The 25,255-nt window shown below is 41.8% G+C and overlaps 1 protein-coding gene across 2 annotated transcripts; it reads left to right on the top strand.

Annotated features, from left to right (window-relative positions):
- Nucleotides 1-185: 185 nt before the first annotated feature.
- Nucleotides 186-23,916, top strand: bin1b (bridging integrator 1b). 2 transcript variants are annotated; one of them, XM_055165856.1, is made up of 15 exons: nt 186-385; nt 9,743-9,823; nt 10,227-10,281; nt 10,364-10,458; nt 12,066-12,161; nt 12,442-12,549; nt 12,846-12,938; nt 14,440-14,525; nt 14,831-14,906; nt 15,163-15,218; nt 15,335-15,367; nt 16,315-16,357; nt 21,676-21,729; nt 22,111-22,212; nt 23,048-23,916. In XM_055165856.1, exons 1-15 carry the CDS (start codon nt 305-307, stop codon nt 23,147-23,149), a joined length of 1,161 nt encoding a protein of 386 aa, XP_055021831.1. In that variant the 5' UTR covers nt 186-304; the 3' UTR covers nt 23,150-23,916. The 2 variants fall into 2 exon arrangements, with proteins under 2 accessions (XP_055021831.1, XP_020786848.1); XM_020931189.2 differs by lacking the exon at nt 12,846-12,938.
- The last annotated feature ends 1,339 nt before the right edge of the window (nt 23,917-25,255 follow it).

Here is a 25,255-nt window from a genome sequence, read left to right as displayed (position 1 = left end):
ATAAGCCGCGCGCCAGTTGCTTTGGAGCGACAGTTGCGCGCTAAGAATAACGCGGAGTGTCCCTTTAAGAGCGCGCCACGGGGAAACCCAACACTCCCGCGCGCCTCTTCCTCTCCTCATCAATTAGCGCTCGGGACTGTTACCTGGCCCGTGCACCGCGCCTGCGCACTGGGGCCTCCCTCGTCCCGGGAATAAAGCGGATTATCCCCCGCGCGCGGCTCCTCCAGGACTTCGGGATTAGCGCGTTTCTGTGTCTGTCGAGCCCAAGTTTGCGTCCGTCCGAAAGGGGGTCCGAGCACGCGCCATGGCCGAGATTGGCAAAGGGGTGACCGCGGGGAAACTGGCCAGCAACGTCCAGAAGAGGCTGACCCGCGCGCAGGAGAAGGTAAGAGTCACGCGGGGCACGAAACCAGATACGGTCACTTTTTTACGGTCATCAATTATAACGCGGGTACAGTGTGTCCGTGTCCGTGGGTCTGGAGTCCGGAAAGAGAAATGTCACGACACAAAACTCCCCAAATTTGCCTCTGCGTTTGGATTTTTGTCATGTCGCGTCTGTCAAAAGCAACAGGTGTCACTCAAACTGCCCGAAGTGCCCCAACGCGGCGTAAAATGACCCCTAAAGTCATGGAAAACTTGCATAGCGCGCGTTTGGATCGTTGCGCAACAAAACCGCGCGCGCCCCGGACATTTGACCTTTGCCAAAACGTCTCAACATTTTATTATAAAAGTAGTAAAAACGTGGATCGAGTGACAAACACAAATATCGTTAAAATGACATCGTGACTTGACGTTTCGGGGCTGAAAATAACGTGCGTAAAAAAGACGAGGCCTCCGAATGCCATTTAAAGGTGTACTACGTAACCTTTCAGGAGGGGGGTCAGCCAACTGCTTCCTCCCATTGAACATGTAACTCTACCCGGAATGTTCCACGGTATACGGCATCACATGTGTCTCGGTTAAGACGAGTGACGAGTCAGATCTGTGGAGAGGATTACATGTTTGTTTTTCGAGCTTTAAAATGAGAAATAAACTCACCCAAACAATAATATTTCCATGGAAACAAGCAGGTAATGGATCCCCTACCAGAAAAATGACACAGTGGAGCTTTAAACTTTATATTTAGCCAAACCTGCGATTAATCAGAATAACTGTGACGAGTTAAATATTCAAATAATCATAATTGTTTTCTGATTATTATATGTAATGTGCATGTAAAGCAACTTTCTGGTCTAAAACACAAACTAAAAGACTTTTACAGATTCTAAAACACAAACTAAAAGACTCACCAGGCGAGAAAATACATTTTTGGGTCTGATTGACTCGCCCCAAGAGAACGGGAAGGAAAAAATGTTTCCTTGGGTCTGTGTGACCTCGAGGAGAGTGTGAGGGTTAAAAACACACACTAAAATACTTTTTTATAGACTTAAAAACACACACTAAAAGACTTTTTAATTACAAAGCAGTGCCACCGTTGTACCAAATAGAAAAACATAGAATCTGTTAGTTTTTTTAACAATCGACTTTATTTGTAAATATATAATAATATTCTTTATCTAGAAACTTTCCATCAGCACGAGACGAGAGGGAGAGTGAGAGGAGAGGAGTGATCGATTACTAAAATAATGATTATCAAACCAAACATTGACCAGACTCGTGTCTTTAACTCTTGTTTGTTCACTGTTTTAATCAGTCGTTCAGGAAGCAGCTGCAGGTGGAATCTGTTCAGACTGAAACACACGAGCGACGGGACACGAAACAAACTGTGTCATTCACATTTCAAATGCTGCTTCCTCTTCTTCCAGCAGCTCCATCGTTTCCTCTGCAGCCCTGAGTTTGTGACTTTGTGAGTTTGTGTTGGAGGTGCAGCTGCTTGGGGCCTGAGGCGGGGCCCGGGACCCGGGGTCCGGGGCCACAGCAGCTGCACGTCCACTCAGCGTTTTAATCACACTCATCTGTTCCTCTGTGCGGCTAAAACTGTTACGAAAGAAACCATTACACATCAGAAAATATCTACTACAGCAGCTCCTGCTTCAGTCCTGCTTCAGTCCCTTCAGTCCTGCTTCAGTCCTGCTTCAGTCCTGGTTTAGTCCTGCTTCAGTCCTGGTTTAGTCCTGGTTTAGTCCTGGTTTAGTCCTCTAGTTTAGTCCTGTTTAGTCCTGGTTTAGTCCTGGTTTAGTCCTGGTTTAGTCCTGGTTTAGTCCTGGTTCAGTCCTGGTTTAGTCCTGGTTCAGTCCTGGTTTAGTCCTGGTTTAGTCCTGGTTTAGTTCTGGTTTAGTCCTGGTTTAGTCCTGGTTTAGACCTGGTTTAGACCTGGTTTAGACCTGGTTCAGACCTGGTTCAGACCTGGTTCAGACCTGGTTTAGACCTGGTCTAGACCTGGTTCAGACCTGGTTTAGACCTGGTTTAGACCTGGTTTAGACCTGGTTTAGACCTGGTTCAGTCCTCAGTTTACTCGGTTTGGACTTGGTTTACTCGTCTCATGCTTATTTAATCGGTCTGTCTGTGCGCTGTTTGGCTTGAGTCCAGGTTTAGTCCGAGTTTAAACCTGGTTTAGTACTGGTTTAGTTCTGGTTTAGTTCTTTAGTCTTGGTTAGAGAGCTGGTACTGGTTCAGTCCAGGTCTGGGCCTGGTTTATGTCCAGGTTTAGTCTCAGTTTTGTTCTGTTGGTCCTGATTTATAGAGGGTTCAGTATAGCCCTGATTGAGTCCTGGTGTAGTCCTGTTTCAGACCAGCTTTAGTCCTGGTTTAGTCCTGGTCCAGTCCTGGTTTAGTCCTGGTTTAGTCCTGGTCCAGTCCTGGTTTAGTCCTGGTTTAGTCCTGGTCCAGTCCTGGTTTAGTCCTGGTTTAGTCCTGGTTTAGTCCTGGTTTAGTCCTGGTCCAGTCCTGGTTTAGTCCTGTTTAGTCCTGGTCCAGTCCTGGTTTAGTCCTGGTCCAGTCCTGGTTTAGTCCTGGTTTAGTCCTGGTTTAGTCCTGGTCCAGTCCTGGTTTAGTCCTGGTTTAGTCCTGGTCCAGTCCTGGTTTAGTCCTGGTCCAGTCCTGGTTTAGTCCTGGTTTAGTCCTGGTTTAGTCCCGGTCTGTCCCCACTTGTCTTGTGTTTGTTTACAGAGGTGCGGTTCTGTTTTGTGGAGTGAATCTGAGTTGAGGCTTTAGCGTGATTATCACCGACCGTTATAAACCCAGTTTCACTTTACGCCATCGCTCAGACGCACACTTCAAATGTCACGCACTTATATATGATTCTATAACACCAATCTATAACACCAATCTATGAATCTATAACATGAACCAATAACATGGATCTATAACACTTTACCCCGTCTCTCAGACGCACACTTCAAATGTCATGCACTTATATATGATTCTATAACACTAATTTATAACATGAATCTTATAACACCAACCTATAACCTGGATCTATAACACAAATATATAACACAAATCTAACACCAATTTATAACATGGATCTATAACACAAACCTAATAACACAAACGTATAACATGAATCTATAACACTTTACGCTATCGCTCAGACGCACACTTCAAATGTCATATACTTATATATGGATCTATATCACAAACCTATAACACAAATCTATAACATGAATCTATAACACCAATCTATAACACCAATCTATAAACACATATATAACACTTTACCCCATCGCTCAGGCGCAGTCTTCAAATGTCATATACTTATATATGGATCTATATTACGAACCTATAACACAAATCTATAACACAAATCTATAACATGAATCTATAACACTTTACGCCATCGCCCAGGCGCAGTCTTCAAATGTCACGCACTTTCATGTGAATCTATAACACAAATTCATAACACCAATTTATAACACAAACCTTATAACATAGATCTATAACACCAATCTATAACACTTTACCCCATCGCTCAGGCGCAGTCTTCAAATGTCATATACTTATATATGGATCTATATTACGAACCTATAACACAAACCTTATAACATAGATCTATAACACCAATCTATAACACTTTACCCCATCACCCAGGCGCAGTCTTCAAATGTCACGCACTTATATATGAATCTATAACACAAATCTATAGTATGGATCTATAACATTAATTTATAACATGGATCTATAACACAAACCTTTTAACATGTATCTATAACGTAAACTGATAACATGGGTCTATAACACGAACCTATAAAATAGATCTATAACATGAATTTATAACGTGGATCTATAACATGAACTTATAACACAAACCTTATAACATTGATCTATAAAATAAAACTATGACATGGATCTATAACACGAACCTTTTAACACAGATTTATTTACATTTATTTTTACATGTATAAAATGCACCAGTAAATAATCAAAATGAGCACTTTTGTCGTAGCTCTTAACAATTCAAAATAAAATGTTACATCTTTAGAATGGTCAAAAAACGGTCCTCAAAATGGCGCCTGTCACAGGAACCTGAAACCTGCACCTGTCGGTCCCTGGTGTCCCCTAAAAAAGAAAAAAAAAAAACATATTGGAATTGTGAAAAGTCCTCAAAATGGCGCCTATAAACCGGAAACTTGTGATAGTGTTTTATGCGTTCAAGGATTGTCCTGACCTTGAGCCGATATCCTGATTCGATACTTGGTCCAGGTCATATTTCTGAATCAGATTGATACTCGATACTCGATACCAGGTGTGTAGTTCATTCCTCACGTCTCTGGGACTTTCTCAGACTCAAACAGACCCTGACCTGGACCAGTGAGAACGAGGTGGAACGTCACGTGACTCCTCCCCGCGTCACGTGACCTCGGCGTCGGGCAGCGTCGTCATGGTGATGTCATGTCAGCTGTGCGGCAAAGCATGATGGGAAACGATCACCCGACACTTACGACTTTCCCACAGGAATCCGGATGGAGCGTGAAACCGGACACCGACCCCGACTCCAAATCCAACCAAGATTCTGTGAAATATTCAAAATTCAACTCAAATATCAGGTTAATTAAAAAAATGTATTTAAAAAATTATAGCATCATAAATTAAATATACCATTATTATTATTATTATTATTAGATGAAGATTATTATTTTATACATTCCTTTATTATTTAAAGTTAGTTTTTAATGTTTTAAGCCAAGTAGTTAGAGATTTGAAGTTTTTATTTAGTTTAGTACAAGAGAGAAACATAAACAGTAGAAAGAACAGTAGTAGCAGTTAGTAAACAGTAGTAGAAAGCAGAAATAGTACATAAGCAGTAATAGTAGCAGTAGATAGTAGCAGTAGTAGTTTAGCATAGTAGCAGTAGCAGTTTAGTAGTACAGTACAAAAGTAGTAGCAGTTTTAGTAGCAGTTGTAAGTATAGTAAGTAGCAAGTAGTAGTTAGTAGTAGTTAGTAGTAGTAGTAGCAGTAGTAGTAGTAGTAGTAGTAGTAGCTAGTAGTAGTAGCAGTAGCTAGTAGTAGTAGTAGTAGTAGTAGTAGCAGTAGTAGCAGTAGTAGTAGTAGCAGTAGTAGTAGTAGTAGCAGTAGTAGCAGTAGTAGCAGTAGTAGCAGTAGTAGTAGTAGCAGTAGTAGTAGTAGTAGTAGCAGTAGTAGTAGTAGTAGTAGCAGTAGTAGTAGTAGTAGTAGCAGTAGTAGTAGTAGTAGTAGTAGCAGTAGTAGTAGTAGTAGTAGTAGCAGTAGTAGTAGTAGCAGTAGTAGTAGTAGTAGTAGTAGTAGCAGTAGTAGTAGTAGCAGTAGTAGTAGTAGTAGTAGTAGTAGTAGTAGTAGTAGTAGTAGCAGTAGTAGCAGTAGTAGTAGCAGTAGTAGTAGTAGTAGCAGTAGTAGCAGTAGTAGTAGTAGCAGTAGTAGTAGCAGTAGTAGCAGTAGTAGTAGTAGTAGTAGCAGTAGTAGTAGTAGTAGTAGTAGTAGTAGTAGTAGTAGCAGTAGTAGCAGTAGCAGTAGTAGTAGTAGTAGTAGTAGTAGTAGTAGTAGTAGTAGTAGTAGTAGTAGTAGCAGTAGTAGTAGTAGCAGTAGTAGTAGCAGTAGTAGTAGTAGTAGTAGTAGTAGTAGCAGTAGCAGTAGTAGCAGTAGTAGTAGCAGTAGTAGCAGTAGTAGTAGTAGTAGTAGTAGTAGCAGTAGTAGTAGTAGTAGTAGTAGCAGTAGTAGTAGTAGTAGTAGTAGTAGTAGTAGTAGTAGTAGCAGTAGTAGTAGTAGCAGTAGTAGTAGTAGTAGTAGCAGTAGTAGCAGTAGTAGTAGTAGTAGTAGTAGTAGTAGCAGTAGTAAGTAGTAGTAGTAGCAGTAGCAGTAGTAGCAGTAGTAGTAGTAGTAGTAGTAGTAGTAGTAGTAGTAGTAGCAGTAGCAGTAGTAGTAGTAGCAGTAGTAGTAGTAGTAGTAGTTGTAATAATAATAATAATAATAGTAATAGTCGTAAATTCACAATCTGATCTTTTCTATTTGTGATTTGAGTCAAAAACTCAAACTGTATTTACAACAGAAATCTGTATTTAAACAATCTTCACTTTATTTTCTGTCTGTGTAAATCTGATCTGAGGTCTGTGGAAAAAACTTCTGATGAATCTGAAACACAAAGAAACTTTTATGAATAATACTTGTACTTTGGTGTATCTTTTTCGAGTACTAGTACTTTTCAGAGTGAACTGAGTGCATGAGTTTCTCAGCACTATGTGAATGGAAAGCCCCGTGTGTCGGCCCCGTGCGTCGGCCCCCGAGTCGTGCACCTGTCCAGATCTCCCAGCATGCCTCAGTGCAGGGGGCTGTGCTAACTTTAGCCGCGTGCTAATACTTCAGACCAGTGTGTCGTATTTTTAGAGGAAACGTGACACCGTGACGGACTCATTCAGGCGGCCTCACAGGAGGTTCACATCTGCCCCCGCCCCTCCACACGCACAACTCTCACTCTGTCATTATTCATCTCTAATATTCTATAAAACGTACAAATCCACTCTTCAGGTTTTACTCTTTCTGCCTCAGTTTGTTGTCAGGGGCGGCGCGAACATTTGGCAAAAGTGGACGGCTGCTCTGGGCCCCAAACCTGGAGGGGCCCCAACTAATGTCCCTCACTGCCTCTAATTTGAATTTCTCCCAATATGACATTAAATAAGAATAGTTTACTTTAAAACAATAATCATAAATCAAAAAGTATAATAATCATGTGTAAGTAAATGAAATGACTGTAAATACAATTAAAATACTGTCCCACTTTAACTGTATGTTTTAATAACATTTAATTTGTTTATGTTGTTATGAGGCGACCTTGAGTGTCCAGAAAGACACTTCATGAGTAAAATGTATTATTATTATTATTATTATTATTATTATTATTATTACAATAATGTAATTGTACGAGTAAACAAATAAAATGCAGATTTACTCCTGAAATGCTCATCTAAACGTGGAATAAAAAGTGAAGACACGACGCCACTTTTGCGTTTTATATTCAGACCCTCATCATATAAACAGAGCCTTGGTCTGTCTACATCTTCAAACCTCAAAATGCTCTGTTCCACCTTGTGATGTCATGTGTTTGAGACACATCTACCATTTACTTTTAGTTCACTGGAGAAAGGCGAGTCCTGGGGTTGAAATCATCCTGTGATTCTAGTGAAGGTGTGTGGAGTTTAAAAACACAGTGGAGCATTTCCTTTATTATCCCATGACATCACAAGGTGGAACAGAGTGTTTTCTGTTGGAGATAAGAACTTCTAAATCTGCAGGGTTTGTGTGTTAAACATGTGTGAATGAGAACGAGAGCCGATGTTCCCTCATTTCTAAGATTGTTTTTTTGTTTTTGTTTTTTTGTCCAAAATTAGGAATTTTATCCCAGATTTTATCCCAATTTCTCCCAATTTGGTCGTCAATTACACCTAAACTATTCTCCAGGAGCAGGTGACGTCACTGGAGCGAAGGACCTGAGGTTGAAATGACTCTTTAAATGTGGTATAAAAGTAAAAATGACTTGACTTAGAGTTTCATTTTGAGAAAAATCTTAGAAATAAAAAAAAATCTTTGAAATGAGGGAACATAGATCCGACCTCGTGTGAATGAAACAAAAAACAACTTAAATTTCATGTTCCAAAATTAAGCCCTTAAAAAGTCTTAAATTCTGTTGTCCAAGTCTTAATTTTTTCACAAAGGTCTTAAATTTCATGAACCTTTTTTTGGAAACTCAATCAGGAGCAGTGCAAATGTTCAACAGAGAAAAAAAACCCAACAACAACGTGAAGCTGAAAAAGATGCAAAAAACCCAAGACACTCACTGGTTAAAATAAAATACATTTATTCATTTACAGCTCGTCTTAATGGACAATTTACAAAGTCCCGACATGTTTCAGTCCATGGGCTTTTCTCAGGGGAATTATTTTAACCAGTGAGTGTCTCGGGTTTTTTGTGTCTTTTTACAGACTTCCTTCCCCAAAGAGCAACACTGACTTTGATCTACTGTGTGTTTAACTCTGGACGTCCAGGAAATGCTTCTTTTGAAACCTTTTTTAATGTGAAACTGAAGTTTGCCTATTAAAAGTGGCACAAATGCATCTGTGTTCGTCATGATGTGCGGCTGGTTTGGTAAATGTACAGAGGTTAAATTTCCCTGCAAAACCACTAAGAGAATAGAACTTGAAAAAACAGGTTTAAAAATCATAAACACTTTCTTCACTTTTTTCACAGTTTTGTGTAAAGTACAAGTGGAGGTTCTCTTAAAGAAGAACTTCTCAAACTGTGGGTGAGGGTCTAAAAAAGCAGTGCAGAGTGTTTCAGTGCAGAACAGTTTGTTTGTCTTTGTAATAGTTCGATCATTTAGACTTTTATAAGTAGCTCAGATGTTGAAAAAGTGTGTGCAAACCTGTTCTAGACACAGTATTTGGTTGGTGATTATTAAAATTGGATCAGGTGTTTTTCGCTGCATAATGAGTGTGATGTTGGTCTTAATTTTCATGTTAGTGGTCTTAAAAAGGTTTTTAAAAAGTCTTAAATTTGGGCTTGTCAAACCTGGGGACACCTGCAGTTACGACATTATAATCCGGTCTTTTTAAACCGTGAGTTTACTGAGGACACAAGGCTCCAATCTGGCCCTCGCCTGATTTTCTACTAAAATATTTGAATTATATTTTCTATTAAAATCTGGTTAATTTTCTGTGGTGTTTATCACAGCAGTGTCTCTGTACGTGGCCCCTCCCACCAGAGCAGCACAAATGAAGACTTGTCTCTTTCCAAACGCTCTTAAAGGACGATCGTTTTGACTGTTGACCGTGACACCCTCATCAGAAAAATGTCCAACATGAGAAAAGTGGAGCCGAGTGCAGGATTTTACAACAAAAATGGACTTATTCCTGTTTACAGACAAGTTCATGTTAAAACTTTGTGTTGAAGTTGTATTTTTCAGGTTGTTCATAATATTTGTAATAGATTTGTGTTTCTCTGCACAAATATTTGAACTTATTGTTATTTTTGGGGTTTATATGTCATGAGTTTTCTGATCCGGACACTTTGGATCAAAGTCGGTTGGATTCGGCCCCCGGACCAAAATGAGTTTGACTCTCCTGATATAAACGTAACCTCAGACGGCAAAAAATGTGTCCAAACTTTGTGGCAGTAAAATGATAAAATATTCATCAAATTAAAATCACTCCTGACGTAAACTTGTGTTGAGTTTTGTGTCAGTCTGACGTGTCTGAAAACATAATCGACGTAACTGTGTGAAAAGCAGTGATCTTTAACATGTGTCTTCTTCTTCTTCTCTGCGTGTGTCGTTTGCAGGTCTTACAGAAGCTGGGCAAAGCCGATGAAACTCGAGACGTGGTCTTCGAGGAAATGGTGGCCAACTTCAACAAACAGATGGTGAGAACATTAAACCTCCAACATGTTTAAAAAGAGAAACACCACTCACTCTTATTCAATTTATTTTTTATTATTCATGTCCTCACTTAAAGTTTTTTATGTCCTTCATGTCTTTAATTAAAGCTGCACGGTGTCACTTTTTGGTTGGGGGGTCTGTCACCTGTTTGTTTCTATGGAGACATCGCTGCTCTGCCTGGAATGTTCCACAGTGTGACTTTAAACAGCTCCACTTCACATTTATTCAGTTACAGTTGGTTGTAGATTTGGTGTGGTTTGGTCTCCATGGAGACAGAAAGGTTTAATGCCACACTGTGAAACATTCTAGATAAGACAATAACAGATCCTCCACCAGAAAAGTTCCACAATGCAGCTTTAAATCTGACTGATGTACTTTTTGTCTCAGAATGAAGGCACGAAGCTGCAGAAGGATCTGAAATCTTACCTGGCCGCGGTTAAAGGTACGACTGCAGACAGACGATCACACTTAAAGACACACTCTGTAACTTTTCCATCATCATTCATCTTGTGTTGTTTCCATAGCGATGCACGATGCGTCGCGGCGGCTACAGGACTGTCTCGCCGACATGTACGAGCCCGAGTGGTTTGGGAAAGAGGAGATGGACGCTCTCGCAGAGGTCAGACCCACAAACTTTTACTTTAAACACAGGTGGAAAAGGACAGAAAAAATATTTTAGTAAAAGTATTTTTACTTTGTTGGGAGGTTAAAAATCACAAAAGTTAATTTTGTGTAATATTAAGGCCCCGTTCACACTAGTGTGTATGTGAGTGGTGTTGTTTGTGTGTACAGTGTTTGTTCACACTAATCTGACTGAAAACGGCTCCAGAGACGGAAAGATCTGGTGCCGGTGATCTGTGGGACTCCTGAAAACTCTGATACTCTGATGTGTGTCTGTCACCACAAAACACTGAGAGTCTAGAATATGTGTCCATTCACATAAACGTGTGTCTGTGTGTACGACCTGCACACATATAATGTGTGAAAAGTTTCAGACACAAGAAACAACAGTTTTTATCCCACACATTAGTTTCGCTTCTGTGTTTCTTCTGTCTTCTGTCTTTCTTCTGTTGTTGCAGCGTTGGTCCAGATTTATTTTAGTTTTTTGTTTAATTTCTGTGACTCTTTGTGTTTGTGTAAAACGTCTGTCCTCTCGCTCTGAAGGAGATGATAGAGAAAGAGCTGGACAATAATCTGGAGGTAAAACTAAAGACCTGCTGTAGTCCTGGTTTAGTTCTCCTGTAGTCCCTGGTTTAGTCCATGGTTAGTCCTGGTTTAGTCCTGATTTAGATCTAGTTGAGTCCTGGTTGAGACCTGGTTTAGTCCGACTCTGAGCTGGATTATGAACCTTGTGACATTTTAAACCTCCCGAAAATCTCCTTCTTTAGTTTTCTCCATTTTAGAATGTCCACTGTGCATCCTCTGACCCCTCTGACCCTCTGACCCTCTGACCTCCTCTGACCCCCTGCTCCTCTGACCCTCTCCTCTTCTCCACCTCTGCTCCTCTGACCCTCTGCCTCTGACTCCTCTGACCTCTGCTCCTCTGACCTCCTCTGACCCTCTCCTCTTCTCCACCTCTGCTCCTCTGACCTGCTCTCCTCTGACCCTCTGCTCCTCTGACCTCTCCCTCTGACCCTCTGACCCTCTGACTCCTCTGCTCCTCTCCTCTGCTCCTCTGACCCTCTGCTCTCTGACCCTCTCCTCCTCTGACCCTCTGCTCTCTGACCCTCTGCCTCTGACCCTCTGCCTCTGACCTCTCCTCCTCTGCTCCTCTGCTCTCTGACCCTCTGCTCCTCTGACCCTCTGCTCCTCTGACCCTCTCTCCTCTGCCTCTGACCCTCTGCTCCTCTGACCCTCTGCTCCTCTGCTCTCTGACCCTCTGCTCCTCTGACCCTCTGCTCCTCTGCCTCTGACCTCTGCTCCTCTGACCCCTCTCCTCTGCTCTTCTGACCCTCTCCTCCTCTGACCCTCTGCTCCTCCTTCTCTGACCCTCTGCTCCTCTGCTCTTCTGACCCTCTCTCCTCTGACCCTCTGCTCCTCTGCTTCTCTGCTCCTCTGACCCTCTCTTCTGTTCTTCTGACCCTCTCCTCTGACCCTCTGCTCCTCTGCTTCTCTGCTCCTCTGACCGACCCTCTTCTCTGACCTTCTGTTCCTCTTCTGACCCTCTCCTCCTCTGACCTCCTCTCGTCTCTTCTGACCCTGTGTTGTTCTGTCCTTCTCTTGTAGGACACAGACACACTTTGGTTGGATTTCCACCAAAGCCTCACAGACAAATCCGTCGTTACCGTGGATACGTACCTGGGACAGTTTCCCGACATCAAGGTGAGAGTTTCAGGTTTGGAGCAGATTCTACTTGTAGTTGCCGTTGTCCTAGTTGTTGTCGTAGGTTCTCATCGTTGGTCATTAATCACTAAAGTGCGCTTGTGTGCGCGTTGTGTGTGCGTGTGTGTGTGTGTGTGCTGTGTGTGTGTGTGTGTGTGTGTGTGTGTGTGTGTGTGTGTGTGCGTGTGTGTGTGTGTGTGTGTGTGTGTGTGTGTGTGTGTGTGTGTGTGTGTGTGTGTGTGTTGTGTGTGTGTGTGGTGTGTACGTGCGCCCCCTGCAGGCTCGTATAGCGAAGCGCGACCGTAAGATGGTGGACTTCGACAGCGCCCGACACCACTTCGCCAACTTACAGAAGGGCAAGAAGAAGGACGAGGCCAAGATCGCCAAGGTGAGTCCCGCGGCTGCTATGGCCACATTCTCCTTCAGTTCTTTCCCGCTCCGTGTTACTGTACGATAAAAATACTTTGTTGTATTTTAGGATGTACTTGATACTTTACTTTTTTCTGACTTTGTGACTCTGTGTTTGTCAAACTAACCTGATGTTTTTGGCTTTAATTGTTTTACTAATCTTGTGTTTTTGGTTTTCCGTGGCGTGGTTGCCCTGGTTGCCGTGGTTACCTGGGTTGCCCTGGTTGCCGTGGTTACTGCGGTTGCCGTGGTGCTGCATGGTGTGTGCGGTGTTAGCCCACGGCCCTCCTGGAAATGGCCGCCCCCAGCTGGGCTCAGGGTTTGATTTCTGCTCATCAGGTGGCTCAGACTAACCTCTCCTACAACCAGGTGACTCTCCTCTAAAGTACTCAAGTACTCTCTCAAATATACTCAAGTACTCTCAGACTAACCTCTCCTACAACCAGGTGACTCTCCTCTAAAGTACTCAAGTACTCTCTCAAATATACTCAAGTACTCTCAGACTAACCTCTCCTACAACCAGGTGACTCTCCTCTAAAGTACTCAAGTACTCTTTCAAATTACTCAAGTACTCTCAGACTAACCTCTCCTACAACCAGGTGACTCTCCTCTAAAGTACTCAAGTACTCTCTCAAATATACTCAAGTACTCTCAGACTAACCTCTCCTACAACCAGGTGACTCTCCTCTAAAGTACTCAAGTACTCTCTCAAATATACTCAAGTACTCTCAGACTAACCTCTCCTACAACCAGGTGACTCTCCTCTAAAGTACTCAAGTACTCTCTCAAATATACTCAAGTACTCTCAGACTAACCTCTCCTACAACCAGGTGACTTTCTCTCCTCTAAACTACTCAAGTACTTTCTCAAATATACTCAAGTACTCTCAGACTAACCTCTCCTACAACCAGGTGACTCTCCTCTAAAGTACTCAAGTACTCTCTCAAATATACTCAAGTACTCTCAGACTAACCTCTCCTACAACCAGGTGACTTTCTCTCCTCTAAACTACTCAAGTACTCTCTCAAATGTACTCAAGTACTCGCTCAGACTAAAGTACTGTCTCATGTACAAAAGTATTTAAGAACAGTGGGGACGTCCAGAACTGTCAGTTTGGTTAAAGCTGCACTATGTAACTTTTCTGGTGAGGCTCTGTCTCCTGCTCGTCTCCATGGAGAAGTGTTCGGACACTGTGGAACATTCCAGAACAGCGTCTGTGACAGAGAAGGTCTCAGAGGCTCAGCTAAAAAATGTAACTGTGGTTCTATGAATCCTGGATGATTCTGAAAGCACTGACTGTCTGCATGCTCCACGAGTCCTTCAGTGGTTTCAGCTGCGCCCTCTGCTGGTCACGACGGAGGAGATAGAATTTACATAGTGTCCTTTAAAGTTCTGACATGGAAAAGTGACTTGGAACTCGGAAAAAGTGTTTTGATTTGAGTAAAGTAAAAACAATAAAATGGGTTTAAAAGTTTAACCACATCTCAGTTGTTTGGCTCTAAACATGGACTCAATTCTGAGACTAAACCAGGTCTAAATGAGTGCTCAACCAGGACTAAAACTGGTCTAAACCAGGACTAAAACCAGTCTAAACCAGGACTAAAACTGGTCTAAACCTGGACTAAAACCAGTCTAAACCAGGACTAAAACTGGTCTAAACCTGGACTAAGTCAGGACTGATGTGCTGAATGTTCAGACTGTGTCTCACTGTTTGACTAAAGCCTGAGGTTGAGTTTGTTTGCCGTGTTTTACTCACATTTCTCTCATACAAACTCATGATTTACATGTGTTAACTTTTATCTTTATCCCTCTCTCCTCTCCTCTCTTCTTCTTTCTCTCTTTCCTCTGTCCTTTTCTGTGTCTCGTTCAGGCGGAGGAGGAGTTGGGCAGAGCTCAGAAGATCTTTGAGGAGCTGAATGTGGAGCTTCAGGACGAGCTCCCGGTGCTGTGGGACAGGTCAGAGCCAGCAGGGGGCGCTGTGCGGGACTGGGACTAGGACTAACCCAGGACTAAACCAGGACTAACCTAGGACTAAACCAGGACTAAACCAGGACTAAATCAGGACTAAACCAGGACTAAACTGTGCTGATCAGGACTAGAGGTGAAAACCAGGACACGACAGACCAGGACTAAACTAGACCTGGAACAGAAATGAAATGACTTTTGTTTGTCTTTTTCATGCGTTCGTATAATTCTGTTTATTTTTTACTGAACTTTTGCTCAGATTATTATTTTTCTGAACTCAAACGTTGTGTTTGCAGCCGTGTTGGCGTGTACGTGAACACATTCCAGACCATGGCCAAAAACCAGGAGAAGTTCCACCGAGAGATGGGCAAGGTAAGACCTGATTTAGTCCTGGATTAGTCCCAGTTTAGTCTAGTTTTAGTCTTGTTTTAGTCCTGTTTTACTCTGGTCTTATTTTGGGTTTAGACCTGACTTAGTCCAGTTTTAGTCTTGTTTTAGTCCTGTTTTACTCTGGTCTTATTTTGGGTTTAGACCTGACTTAGTCCTGGTTTAGTCCTAGTTTAGAAATGTTTGTATTGAACTTAGTTAATCAGCATCATAATAAATAAAATGTTGTTCTCTTCTACAGTTGAGTGAAAACCTGAACGACATCATGACCAAACTGGAGGAGCAGCGAGAGCTCAAGTACGTCCACATTTTTATATTAAAATATCATATTTTTGGTAAAAAAAAAAATAATAATAAAAAATAAATAAATACATAAATAAGTAAAGTGTGTTATAACGACATGTTTACTGCAGAAAGGGAGAGAAGAAACACGAGGCTGTGAAGAGGTAAAAGAGACTCTGATAAACAGTTTTAATTCTGAGCAGAGGTGGGACAGTCGCCAAAATATACTCAAGTACTTTAAAATAATGTTAGTCATGTAGAAGTACAGTGTTCCAGGAGTAAGTGTCTGGACTAAACATCTGATTTATAATTTTAAATGTAATTGGAAAAACAAAACATGAATTAAAGTGATAAAGTCTGGTGTTTTCAAAGGACAAACACAAAATGAGACAAACTAAATTAGATCTGAAGGAGCTGCAAGAAAAACAAAATGGTGTCGTAGTACTCGAGCCCGGCCTCAAGACTCTTTTTTTACGGTCTTGGTCTAGTCTCGGACACGTTTGGACTCTTGAAGGTGCTTGGACTCGGTCTTGTGTCGGTCTTGAGTTCTGACACTGGACGAGTGATAAAATGGAGATAGATTTATAAAAACGTTGATATAAATCTTCCAAAATAACTATAAAATACAAATAAATGTAGAATGAAATGACAACGATGGTCTTGTCGGCCTTGTCTCCTTCTCGAACCTCACAGGTCTTGGTCTTGTCCTGGTCTCGGGCCCCTGTGGTCGTGGACTGGTCTTGGTCTCAATTAGTGCGGGCTTGACAACTTTTACTTGAGTAAAAACACTGTTACACTGTACAATATATTATGTAAGAATAAAAATATTGTGTCTGAAAACTCTGAGAAGTACAATTTATTCCAAAAGTTACTTCTGTCCTCCTCTAATTCAGAATATTGCATGGGATTTGGACTGAAGAAAAATGCAGTGTAAATAACATAAATGAGATAAAGATTTGAAATGTGAAATCTGTCTAGTCACTAACAAACATTTTGTTTTGCAGTGCGTTTGTAGATTTGCCTGGTCTGTTTGCTGTGGTGCTTTCTCCCTCTTGTGGACAAACTGGGACATTACAACTGTTTCTGATTTTTATATTTTTTTCTTTTTCAGTGAGGAGGCAAACCACAGCGAATCAGCCGCCTCAGCACCCAAGGTAAAACTACAAAAACCCGTCTATTTCAGAACATGTTTTTAGTTTAAACCAGCAGCTTTTACATAAATAATAAATAAATAATAAATAAATAACACTGTACAAGGACTCATACTAATCCTCGTGTGTGTTGCTGCACGCTGCATGTTACTGTGGTATAATTGGTTCTAACACAGCGGCCCGGAGCCCCGCCCACTCGCCCGCCTCCCACGCTAAGCCCCGCCTCCGAGCCGAGAGGAGACAGCCCATTGGACGAGGAGGCGTCCGTCAACCCCGCCTCCCAGGTTTGCGTTAAGAGTTTTCACAGGATCATGTCTGTAGTGTATCTGAGTAGAGTTTCATGAGTAATGAGTCGTGTCCTTGTGTAGTCCAGCGAGGCCTGGGTGGATCTGCTCAACTGGGACGCTCAGGTGTGGCAGCCCGTCACACCTGCGCCTCAGGTGGGGCCTGACCGCAGTCGTCATGGTGACAGTGTGCTGTTTTGTGCTGTGTTTTCTGCTTTTTGAACCTGCGTGTTGTGATTTTCCTCCTGAGGATGTTTGAAAAGGATCATTGTAAAGATCTTTGTAAGTGCTGCAGGACGGTCGAGGGGTCGAGGGGTCGAGGGGTCACGGCACATGTGCAGGAGAGACACATCAGAGTCCTGCACGGGTCCGTTTTTGGAGACCTGCACCTGCGCCGTACACCACCACCCCCCCGCCCATTAACCTACAATTATTTCTCAGTTAAATCCGCTCTAGTGGTCTGCGCGGAACTGAATTTTCAGTCACTTGCACTGTGAAGTCCCATTCCCGCCCACAAAGCCCAAAAAATGTGGACATTCACTTTCTTAAACTCTATCAAACACGGAGAAGTGGAAAGGAATTGTGTAAAACCTGCGTGAGATTAGAGCTCGTCCACAAGTTTAGTCTGTTTAAAATGTTTTTATTAAAGCCAAATCAATTCTCCAGCACAAATGATGTATGACAGACAAACATGAATCATTTATATATTTTACTTTACTCTCATATTTAGTTTATCCTCCCACCCGCCTGCTCAGCTTTCAAAATGTGTCTGGTGCTACAAGGTTTTGCGCCGGGTCCCGCGGGCAGTGCAGGGCTCGAATCTGCACCCGCCCGGACCCTTTAATATTCTACCTGTTATCTGCCCATTAATCCCACAGCCCAATAGTCCAGGACTGAAACAGGACTTAATCAGGTCTAAACAAAGTCTAAATAAGGACTAAACCAGGTCTAAACCAGGACTAAACCAGGTCTAAACCAGGTCTAAACCAGGTCTAAACCAGGACTAAACCAGGTCTAAACCAGGACTAAACCAGAACTAAACCAGGACTAAACCAGGACTAAACCAGAACTAAACCAGGACTAATCCAGATCTAAACCAGCTCTAAACCAGGTCTAAACCAGGTCTAAACCAGGACTAAACCAGGTCTAAACCAGGACTAAACCAGGTCTAAACCAGGACTAAACCAGGACTAAACCAGGTCTAAACTGGGTCTAAACCAGGACTAAACCAGGACTAAACCAGGACTAAATCAGGTAAACCAGGACTAAACCAGGTCTAAACCAGGACTAAACCAGGACTAAACCAGGACTTAATCAGGTCTAAACCAGGTCTAAACCAGGTCTAAACCAGGACTAAACCAGGACTAAATCAGGTCTAAACCAGGTCTAAACCAGGACTAAACCAGGACTAAACCAGATCTAAACCAGCTCTAAACCAGCTCTAAACCAGGTCTAAACCAGGACTAAACCAGGACTAAACCAGGTCTAAACCAGGTCTAAACCAGGACTAAACCAGGTCTAAACCAGGACTAAACCAGGTCTAAACCAGGACTAAACCAGGTCTAAACCAGGACTAAACCAGGTCTAAACCAGGACTAAACCAGGACTAAACCAGGTCTAAACTGGGTCTAAACCAGGACTAAACCAGGACTAAACCAGGACTAAACCGGGTCTAAACTAAACCAGGACTAAACCAGGACTTAATCAGGTCTAAACCAGGACTAAACCAGGTCTAAACCAGGACTAAACCAGGACTAAACCAGGACTTAATCAGGTCTAAACCAGGTCTAAACCAGGTCTAAACCAGGACTAAACCAGGACTAAACCAGGACTTAATCAGGTCTAAACCAGGTCTAAACCAGGACTAAACCAGGACTAAACCAGATCTAAACCAGCTCTAAACCAGGTCTAAACCAGGTCTAAACCAGGACTAAACCAGGACTAAACCAGGTCTAAACCAGGTCTAAACCAGGACTAAACCAGGACTAAACCAGGACTTAATCAGGTCTAAACCAGGACTAAACCAGGTCTAAACCAGGACTAAACCAGGACTAAACCAGGTCTAAACCAGGACTAAACCAGGACTTAATCAGGTCTAAACCAGGAGCGCAGCCGCTGATCTCCTCCGCTGATGGATTTATGAAATAAAAACACTAAAGTCACTCTCGATCTGTTCTGCTGTAGTTACATGAAAAGACAGGAAATGTCTCTTGTTTCCAGGGCAACAGACGTCCTGAACGTGAATCAAGTATTTTTCTCAAGTATATCGTTCTTTTGTTTCACCTGACCTGCCCGTGTGTGATCACTACACACCTGTAAAACTCTAGAACAGGGGTCACCAACACGTTGCCCGCGGGCACCCAGTCGCCCGTAAGAACCACATGAGTCGCCCACCGGCCTGTTCTAAAAATAGCTCAAATAGCACCACTTACCAATGAGCTGCATCTAATTTATTTTGTTTGCGCTTCTTGTTTAAATCAAACTTACACATAATCTGGAAATAACAATATATTTTTAAAAAAACTTAAAAAAATGTTGAATATAAATGAACTATGACCTAGTTTCGTTCAAAGGTCAGTACGATGCGCAACCAAAATGTAGCGTCTACGGCAGATTGCTACGACCAAACAACCTAGCGGGCGCAGCGAGAATGAGAGATGACTGACCCATAAAAAGATGGCAGAAAAAAGAAAGAAGACATATCATTTTCAGGACGAATGTGAGGTCGAGTTTTTTTATTACGACTGTGAAAGGAGCATGTGTTTGTATTATTTGCGGGGCGACATTTCACAACGTGTCACACAAACTCCCATGCTAACTATCCACAGGGCAGTGCACTGCGACTGTTGTAGAAGTGATCATTTTAAAATATTTTTGAACGTTTTTTATTTATTTAAAAAACACTTGTACTAAGCCAAAATATAGAAATAAAGTGTTGCATATTGATATTAATCTGTTCCCGATCTTGTTAAATCATTGTTGATATTCATTGTGAGAAATCATTAACATGATCAGTGTCTTTGCAGAGATGAATATCATTAACTATTAATAATGACATTTAGTTAAAGGTAAATTGAGCAAATTGGCTATTTCAGAAGTGTTATCAAACTGGTAGCCCTTCACATTATTCAGTACCCAGGAAGTAGCTCTCGGTTTCAAAAAGGTTGGTGACCCCTGCTCTGGAACGTTCAAATTCATACATTTCAGGAACCATTTGCGGGGACCCGACTCGGTGCAGGACTCTGAGACACATCCAAGTTTGTCTCAGTCTCAGTTCATGTTCAGGCCTCATGAAAGAAGCTCCCAACCTCCAGAACTGCCTCCCTGAGCTGCAGACGCTGCACTAGCACTGACTCAGGACTGGTGCAGGTTCTGGGGTTTAGTTCGTGACTGTTCAGATCAGAGAGAGAGGACAGGTTTATGAAATGACCTCCTGTCTCTTAAATCTGTTTCTGAAGCATGTTTTGTTGAACTGTAAGTCTGGTTCTTTTCTCTTGTTGTCTTTTTGTTTTTTGGTTTGTCCTGTTGAACTTGAGAAGCTGTTGTCTCACTGTGGAATGGAAATGTGACAGAAACATTTGGACCACGCTGCTCTTCTGGATTTACTCTTTTTTTTTACACACAACTCTTTATTTATCAGTACAGTTCACTGTCTGTGGGTTTTGGAGGGTTTAAAACATGCAAATAATAACAAATATATACAGATAGACAAACAAAATATGAAAAAAAACGACTTGAAAACTACTAAATATAGACTAGAACTTGAACCATTACTACTACCACTATTGTTTACATGTTTTTCTCCTTTTTTGCTGCCAAACGGAAGGCTCCTTCATGGGACGCTTGGGTAAGAAAACTCCAGAGATAAAACAAGAATTCCGAACATTTCAGAACGTGTTTGTAGACGTCTCAACTACAGGGTTAGACGCTTAGAATAAGACGTTAGAATAAGACCCTAGAGACACGGGGAGGGCATCTGGGACATAATAATACCTAAATAATACATACTGTTTAAATTTGTGGTCAGTGTTTGTTCAGTGTATTTCTAAATTTCTGTCTTTTATCCCATTTATCAAACCCAAATCTGTCCTGTAAACCTCCCAATCCCCAAATTATTCCTAAATTATCCCCAAATTATCTCTAAATTATCCCTAATTTGTCCCTAAATTATCCCTAAATGATCCTAATCTGACCCTGGACCCTGTAGCAAGACTCTGCAGATCAGGATTACAGCCAAACAGACCCACAGACCACGGAAGATCCTCAGAGCTGGGACCAAACCCCAGACTACACAAACCCGGACTACACAAACCCGGATTACACAAACCCGGATTACACAAACCCGGACTACACAAATCCGGACTGGGGCCAAAGTCCTCAAAGTTACACAGAGTCCGCCTGGGACCAAGACCAGGTACTCACAGGGACTAGGCTAGAGGAGACGTGGTGATTAAATTCAGTGGAACAAACCCTATTTTAAGTTATTTTATTTTTGTTATAATTTTTATAGTTTTATTTTTTGAATTTAATTAATGTATTTAAATGTATTTATTATTTATTTTTATTAATTTTATTTTTTATTTTTTGAATTTTATAATTTTGAATTTTGATTTTTATTAAATTTTATTATTTATTATTATTTATTCAATATTTATTTTATTTTATTAATTTTATTAGATTTTTATTTCTTGAATAGTATTTTTAATTATTTAAATTTTTTATTATTTTATTTTTAATTCATTATTTTATTTTTTGATTTATTTATTTATTTAGTAGTATTGTGACAAATTAATTTGCTTAAACAGTGGTGTAGTAGTTTGAACGTTTCCCCTCAGTGAAAGAGTTGTTGGTTCTTCTGGGTGCTTACTGTTGTTGTTGTTGTTGTTGTTGTTGTTGTGTCCCTGAGCAAGACACTTCCCCAGAGAGCGTTCACTACAGTAACAGTATAACAGTCTATGGGCTGGTTGGGCGTCTGGACTGGAGGAACTCTCCATTTTATGTCATAAACATTTAAATATTTATTTTATTTTGTTTCAGGGCGCGGTCACAAACGGCTCAGACGGTGAAATGCCCCCAGGATTTCTCTACAAGGTCAGAACAAGATTTAAAATTATATAAGAGACAAATATAAGGTACAGATGAAGAGAATGAATGTTTGTGTTGAAGGATTCTAAGGTCAGATCTGTCAGAAACCAGGACTAAACCAGGACTAAACTAGGACTAAACTAAGACCAAACCCAGACTAAGACTAAATCAGGACTAAACCCAGATAATTTATAAAAATGTTGATGGTGAAAATAATATTAGTTAAGTTTAGTGACTAAAAATGTTTATTTAAAAAAAAAAGAGCGAGAGAAAAGGAATTTAAAAAAATTATAAATTGGCCAAATAAAAAAAATAAAATTAAATAAATTTAAAAAAGACTAAGACTAAGGACCGGGTCTTAACAGGAGTGTGTGTGTGTGTTTGCAGGTGAAGGCGGTTCACGATTACGCTGCGACTGACGGAGACGAGTTGGAGCTCAAAGTTGGAGACATGGTTTTGGTCTTGGCCTTTGACAACCCCGACGAACAGGTCTGAGTCCAGTTTAGTCCCGATTCTGCATTAAAGCTGCACCACGTCACTTTTCTGACGTTTACTTCTGTTTTGTTGCTCAGAAATACACTGAAAAACCTGCGTTCTGTGAGCAGGGCTTCCTCTGCACAGATCTGACTTGTAACTTGGCCTGGTCTGTCTCAATGGAGCGAAGTTTAATGCCATAAAATATAATAACATATCCATGGAGACAAGCTGGAAAAGTTGCATAATATAGCTTTAATTACTACACAGAATTGACTCTCTCAGGACTAAAGCAGGACTAAACCGTTTTCAGTCCTGGTCTGGTTCCGGTCTGGTTCCGGACCTGGTTCAGTCCTGGTTTAGTCCTGGTTTAGTCCTGGTTTAGTCCTGGTTTAGTCCGTTATCCGTTTTTTCCATTTTTCATTTAAACACAAAATCAAAAACTGAAAAAAATGAATCATTATTTGTTTTTTTCATTTTGGTTTTGGAGACAAATAATGAAGAAAATAGTTGTTTTTTTTGTTTTCTTATTTTCGGTTTTATTTTGAAAAACAAATGAACGAACAACACACGGATTAACAACTCCAGGTCTGTTTATGACGAGGAAACTACATTAGAACCGAGACCAGAAAATAATGTAATATGTCAACTTTAAATGTTTTTTTTTTATGTTTTTTTGATATGTTCCTTTTGTTCATGTTCAGAAATATGTATTTATGTTCATTTTCCGATTTTTTTGTCATTGTTGTTGTTCTTTTTAAATTGATGCCAACCAAATAATAGCGCGAACAATAAATAAATAAATAAACGTGACTCTAACTTCTTTTTTGGTCTCTGGTCTTGGTTCTAGGACGACGGTTGGCTCTTGGGTCTGAAGGAGTCTCACTGGGTCCAGAAAAAGGACTTGAAAGGAAAAGGCGTCTTCCCCGAGAACTTCACCACCAAAGTGTGAGCCCGGGTCGAAGTCCTGGTCCAGTCCTGGTCCAGACCCGGACTGTCTCTGCTGTAAAACTCCAGATTAACTGAACAAGAACTGTTACTTTTATTTCAGTAGTAAAATAGTTCTAGATCAAATCCTTATATATTTTATCTTGTTGTAGATCTGGGTTAGTTTAGTCCTGGTTTAGACCTGGTTAAACCTTGGGCAGACCTGGTTTAGGCTCGGGTAGGACCGGTTCCTCTCGTCAGGCTCTCGTCCTGATTGAGTCCTGGTTTAGTCCTCGGTCTTGGTTTAGATCCGGTGTAGTACCACGTCCCGGTTTAGTCGTTCTGATGAAATAACTTTTTAAAAATCTTGGTTTAGTCCTGGTTTAGTCCTAGTTTAGACCGGGTTTAGTCCATTCGAGGAAATTTTGGGGTTGAATTTTTATGATTTATTGTCATCGAAATGTAAAAGCTAAAAAATAATCCCGCGGAAATGTTCTTTTTGTATTTGTTTTGTCCGGCTCCAACGCTCCCAGCTACAAACCCACACATAGAAATGAAATGTTGTCTTTTATTATAATTCTTTGTACGTGAAAGTCCTCGTGGTGGGAGGAGTTCTTCTCATGGCCTTCCTCAAGCAGCAAAGCCAAAGCTGCCGTTGAATCGTGACTCGGATTGACTTGTTTTTAAATGAAAGAATCGTCCAAAAGTTGTTTTGAAGAGAGATTTTTACACTGTGTCTGTGACGATCAAGACAATGTTGGTTTCAGTCAAAGTTAATAAAAAATGCTGATAAAAAAACTATAGAAATGTGTTGTTTTTTTGTTTTTTTTGGTGGTGTGTTGAGATCTGATTGTTTTTCAGGTAACAGTTGACACTTTGCAGCTGATCTCATCAATATTCCCGGGGAGTCTGGATCTAACTGTTGGCCCTGTTCTGTCTGAAGATCGGTTACTCAAGTTTAGACTTCAGTCTGAGTTTTGTTTTACGACAATCTGGTAAAACTACAACAGGTGAGCCAACAGTTTTTCCCTGGGGTCAGCCCTGTAGATCTTTTTCTCAACGATCGGAAGTGCCACGATGTCGGGTAAATGTCACTTATGTTAATGGTTTTCTGTGGCAAAATATCTGTAAAAGTCTGACGTATTCTCCAGCCCCGTCCCTGAACCGTCGCCTTATCGTGGTGAAGGGGTCTGAGCGCCTGAATGATCCCGGGAGCTCTGGTGTCAGGGTCAACCGAGGCAAACAGGTCGAGGGACGGGTCAGACCAAGAGCCCCATGTGATGAAAGACACACACAGGCCAGAAACATCGCCCGGAATGGCATTACTGGGGCCCCACCCGGGAGCCATGCCTGGGATGGGTGCGCCTGGTGGCCGGGCCTTCTCCCACAGTGCCCAGCCGGACTCAGCCTGAAGGAGCCATACGGGGCTGGTGCAGAGAGATCTGGGTGTCAGTCGAAGGCGAGGGCCTCAACGACTGGGTCGTCGACAGCGTGGGCAGTGATGCAGTCGCTGTATCGGACCGTTGTGGTGAAGAGGAGCTGAGTCTCACAAAGTTGGCACAAATGAGTTTCCTCCGCAGGGCGTCTGGGCGTCTCCCTTAGAGACAGAGTGAGGAGCTCGGAGTAGAGCCGCTGCTCCTCCACATGGAGAGGAGCGTCTGAGGGGAGGACGTCTGTTCTGGTGTCTCCTGGACGTGTCCCTCAGGAGGTGTTCATGTCCCACCAGGAGGAGGCCCCGGGGAAGACCCCAGGACACACTGGAGGGATGATGTCTCTGGTCTGGACTGGGAACACCTCAGGTCCCACTGGAGGAGCTGGAGGAAGTGTCTGGGGTGAAGGAAGTCTGGGAGTCCCTGCATAGACTGATGCCCCCGACACCTGACCCCAGAGAAGAGGAAGAATAAGAAGAAATCTGTAAGAAATCTGTTTTTGTTTTAGTCCTAGTTTGTGTGTGTTTCTTTTTCTTTAAGCCCAGTTACACATGTGTGTGCAGTATATACTTCTACTACTATTACTACTTTGGTAGTAGTAGTAGTAGTAGTAGTAGTAGTAGTAGTAGTAGTAGTCTACCATGACTGTAACACTGGATCTGTGTGTCTGTCAGTATAATGATAAGTGTAAGGAGACACGG

This window comes from Boleophthalmus pectinirostris, unplaced genomic scaffold (genome assembly GCF_026225935.1).
Source record: "Boleophthalmus pectinirostris isolate CB_2022bp ecotype Guang Dong unplaced genomic scaffold, ASM2622593v1 HiC_scaffold_11, whole genome shotgun sequence".
NCBI lineage: Eukaryota > Metazoa > Chordata > Actinopteri > Gobiiformes > Gobiidae > Boleophthalmus > Boleophthalmus pectinirostris.
The sequence above is the reverse complement of the archived record's forward strand: the minus strand, read 5'-3'. Positions and strand labels throughout refer to the sequence as shown.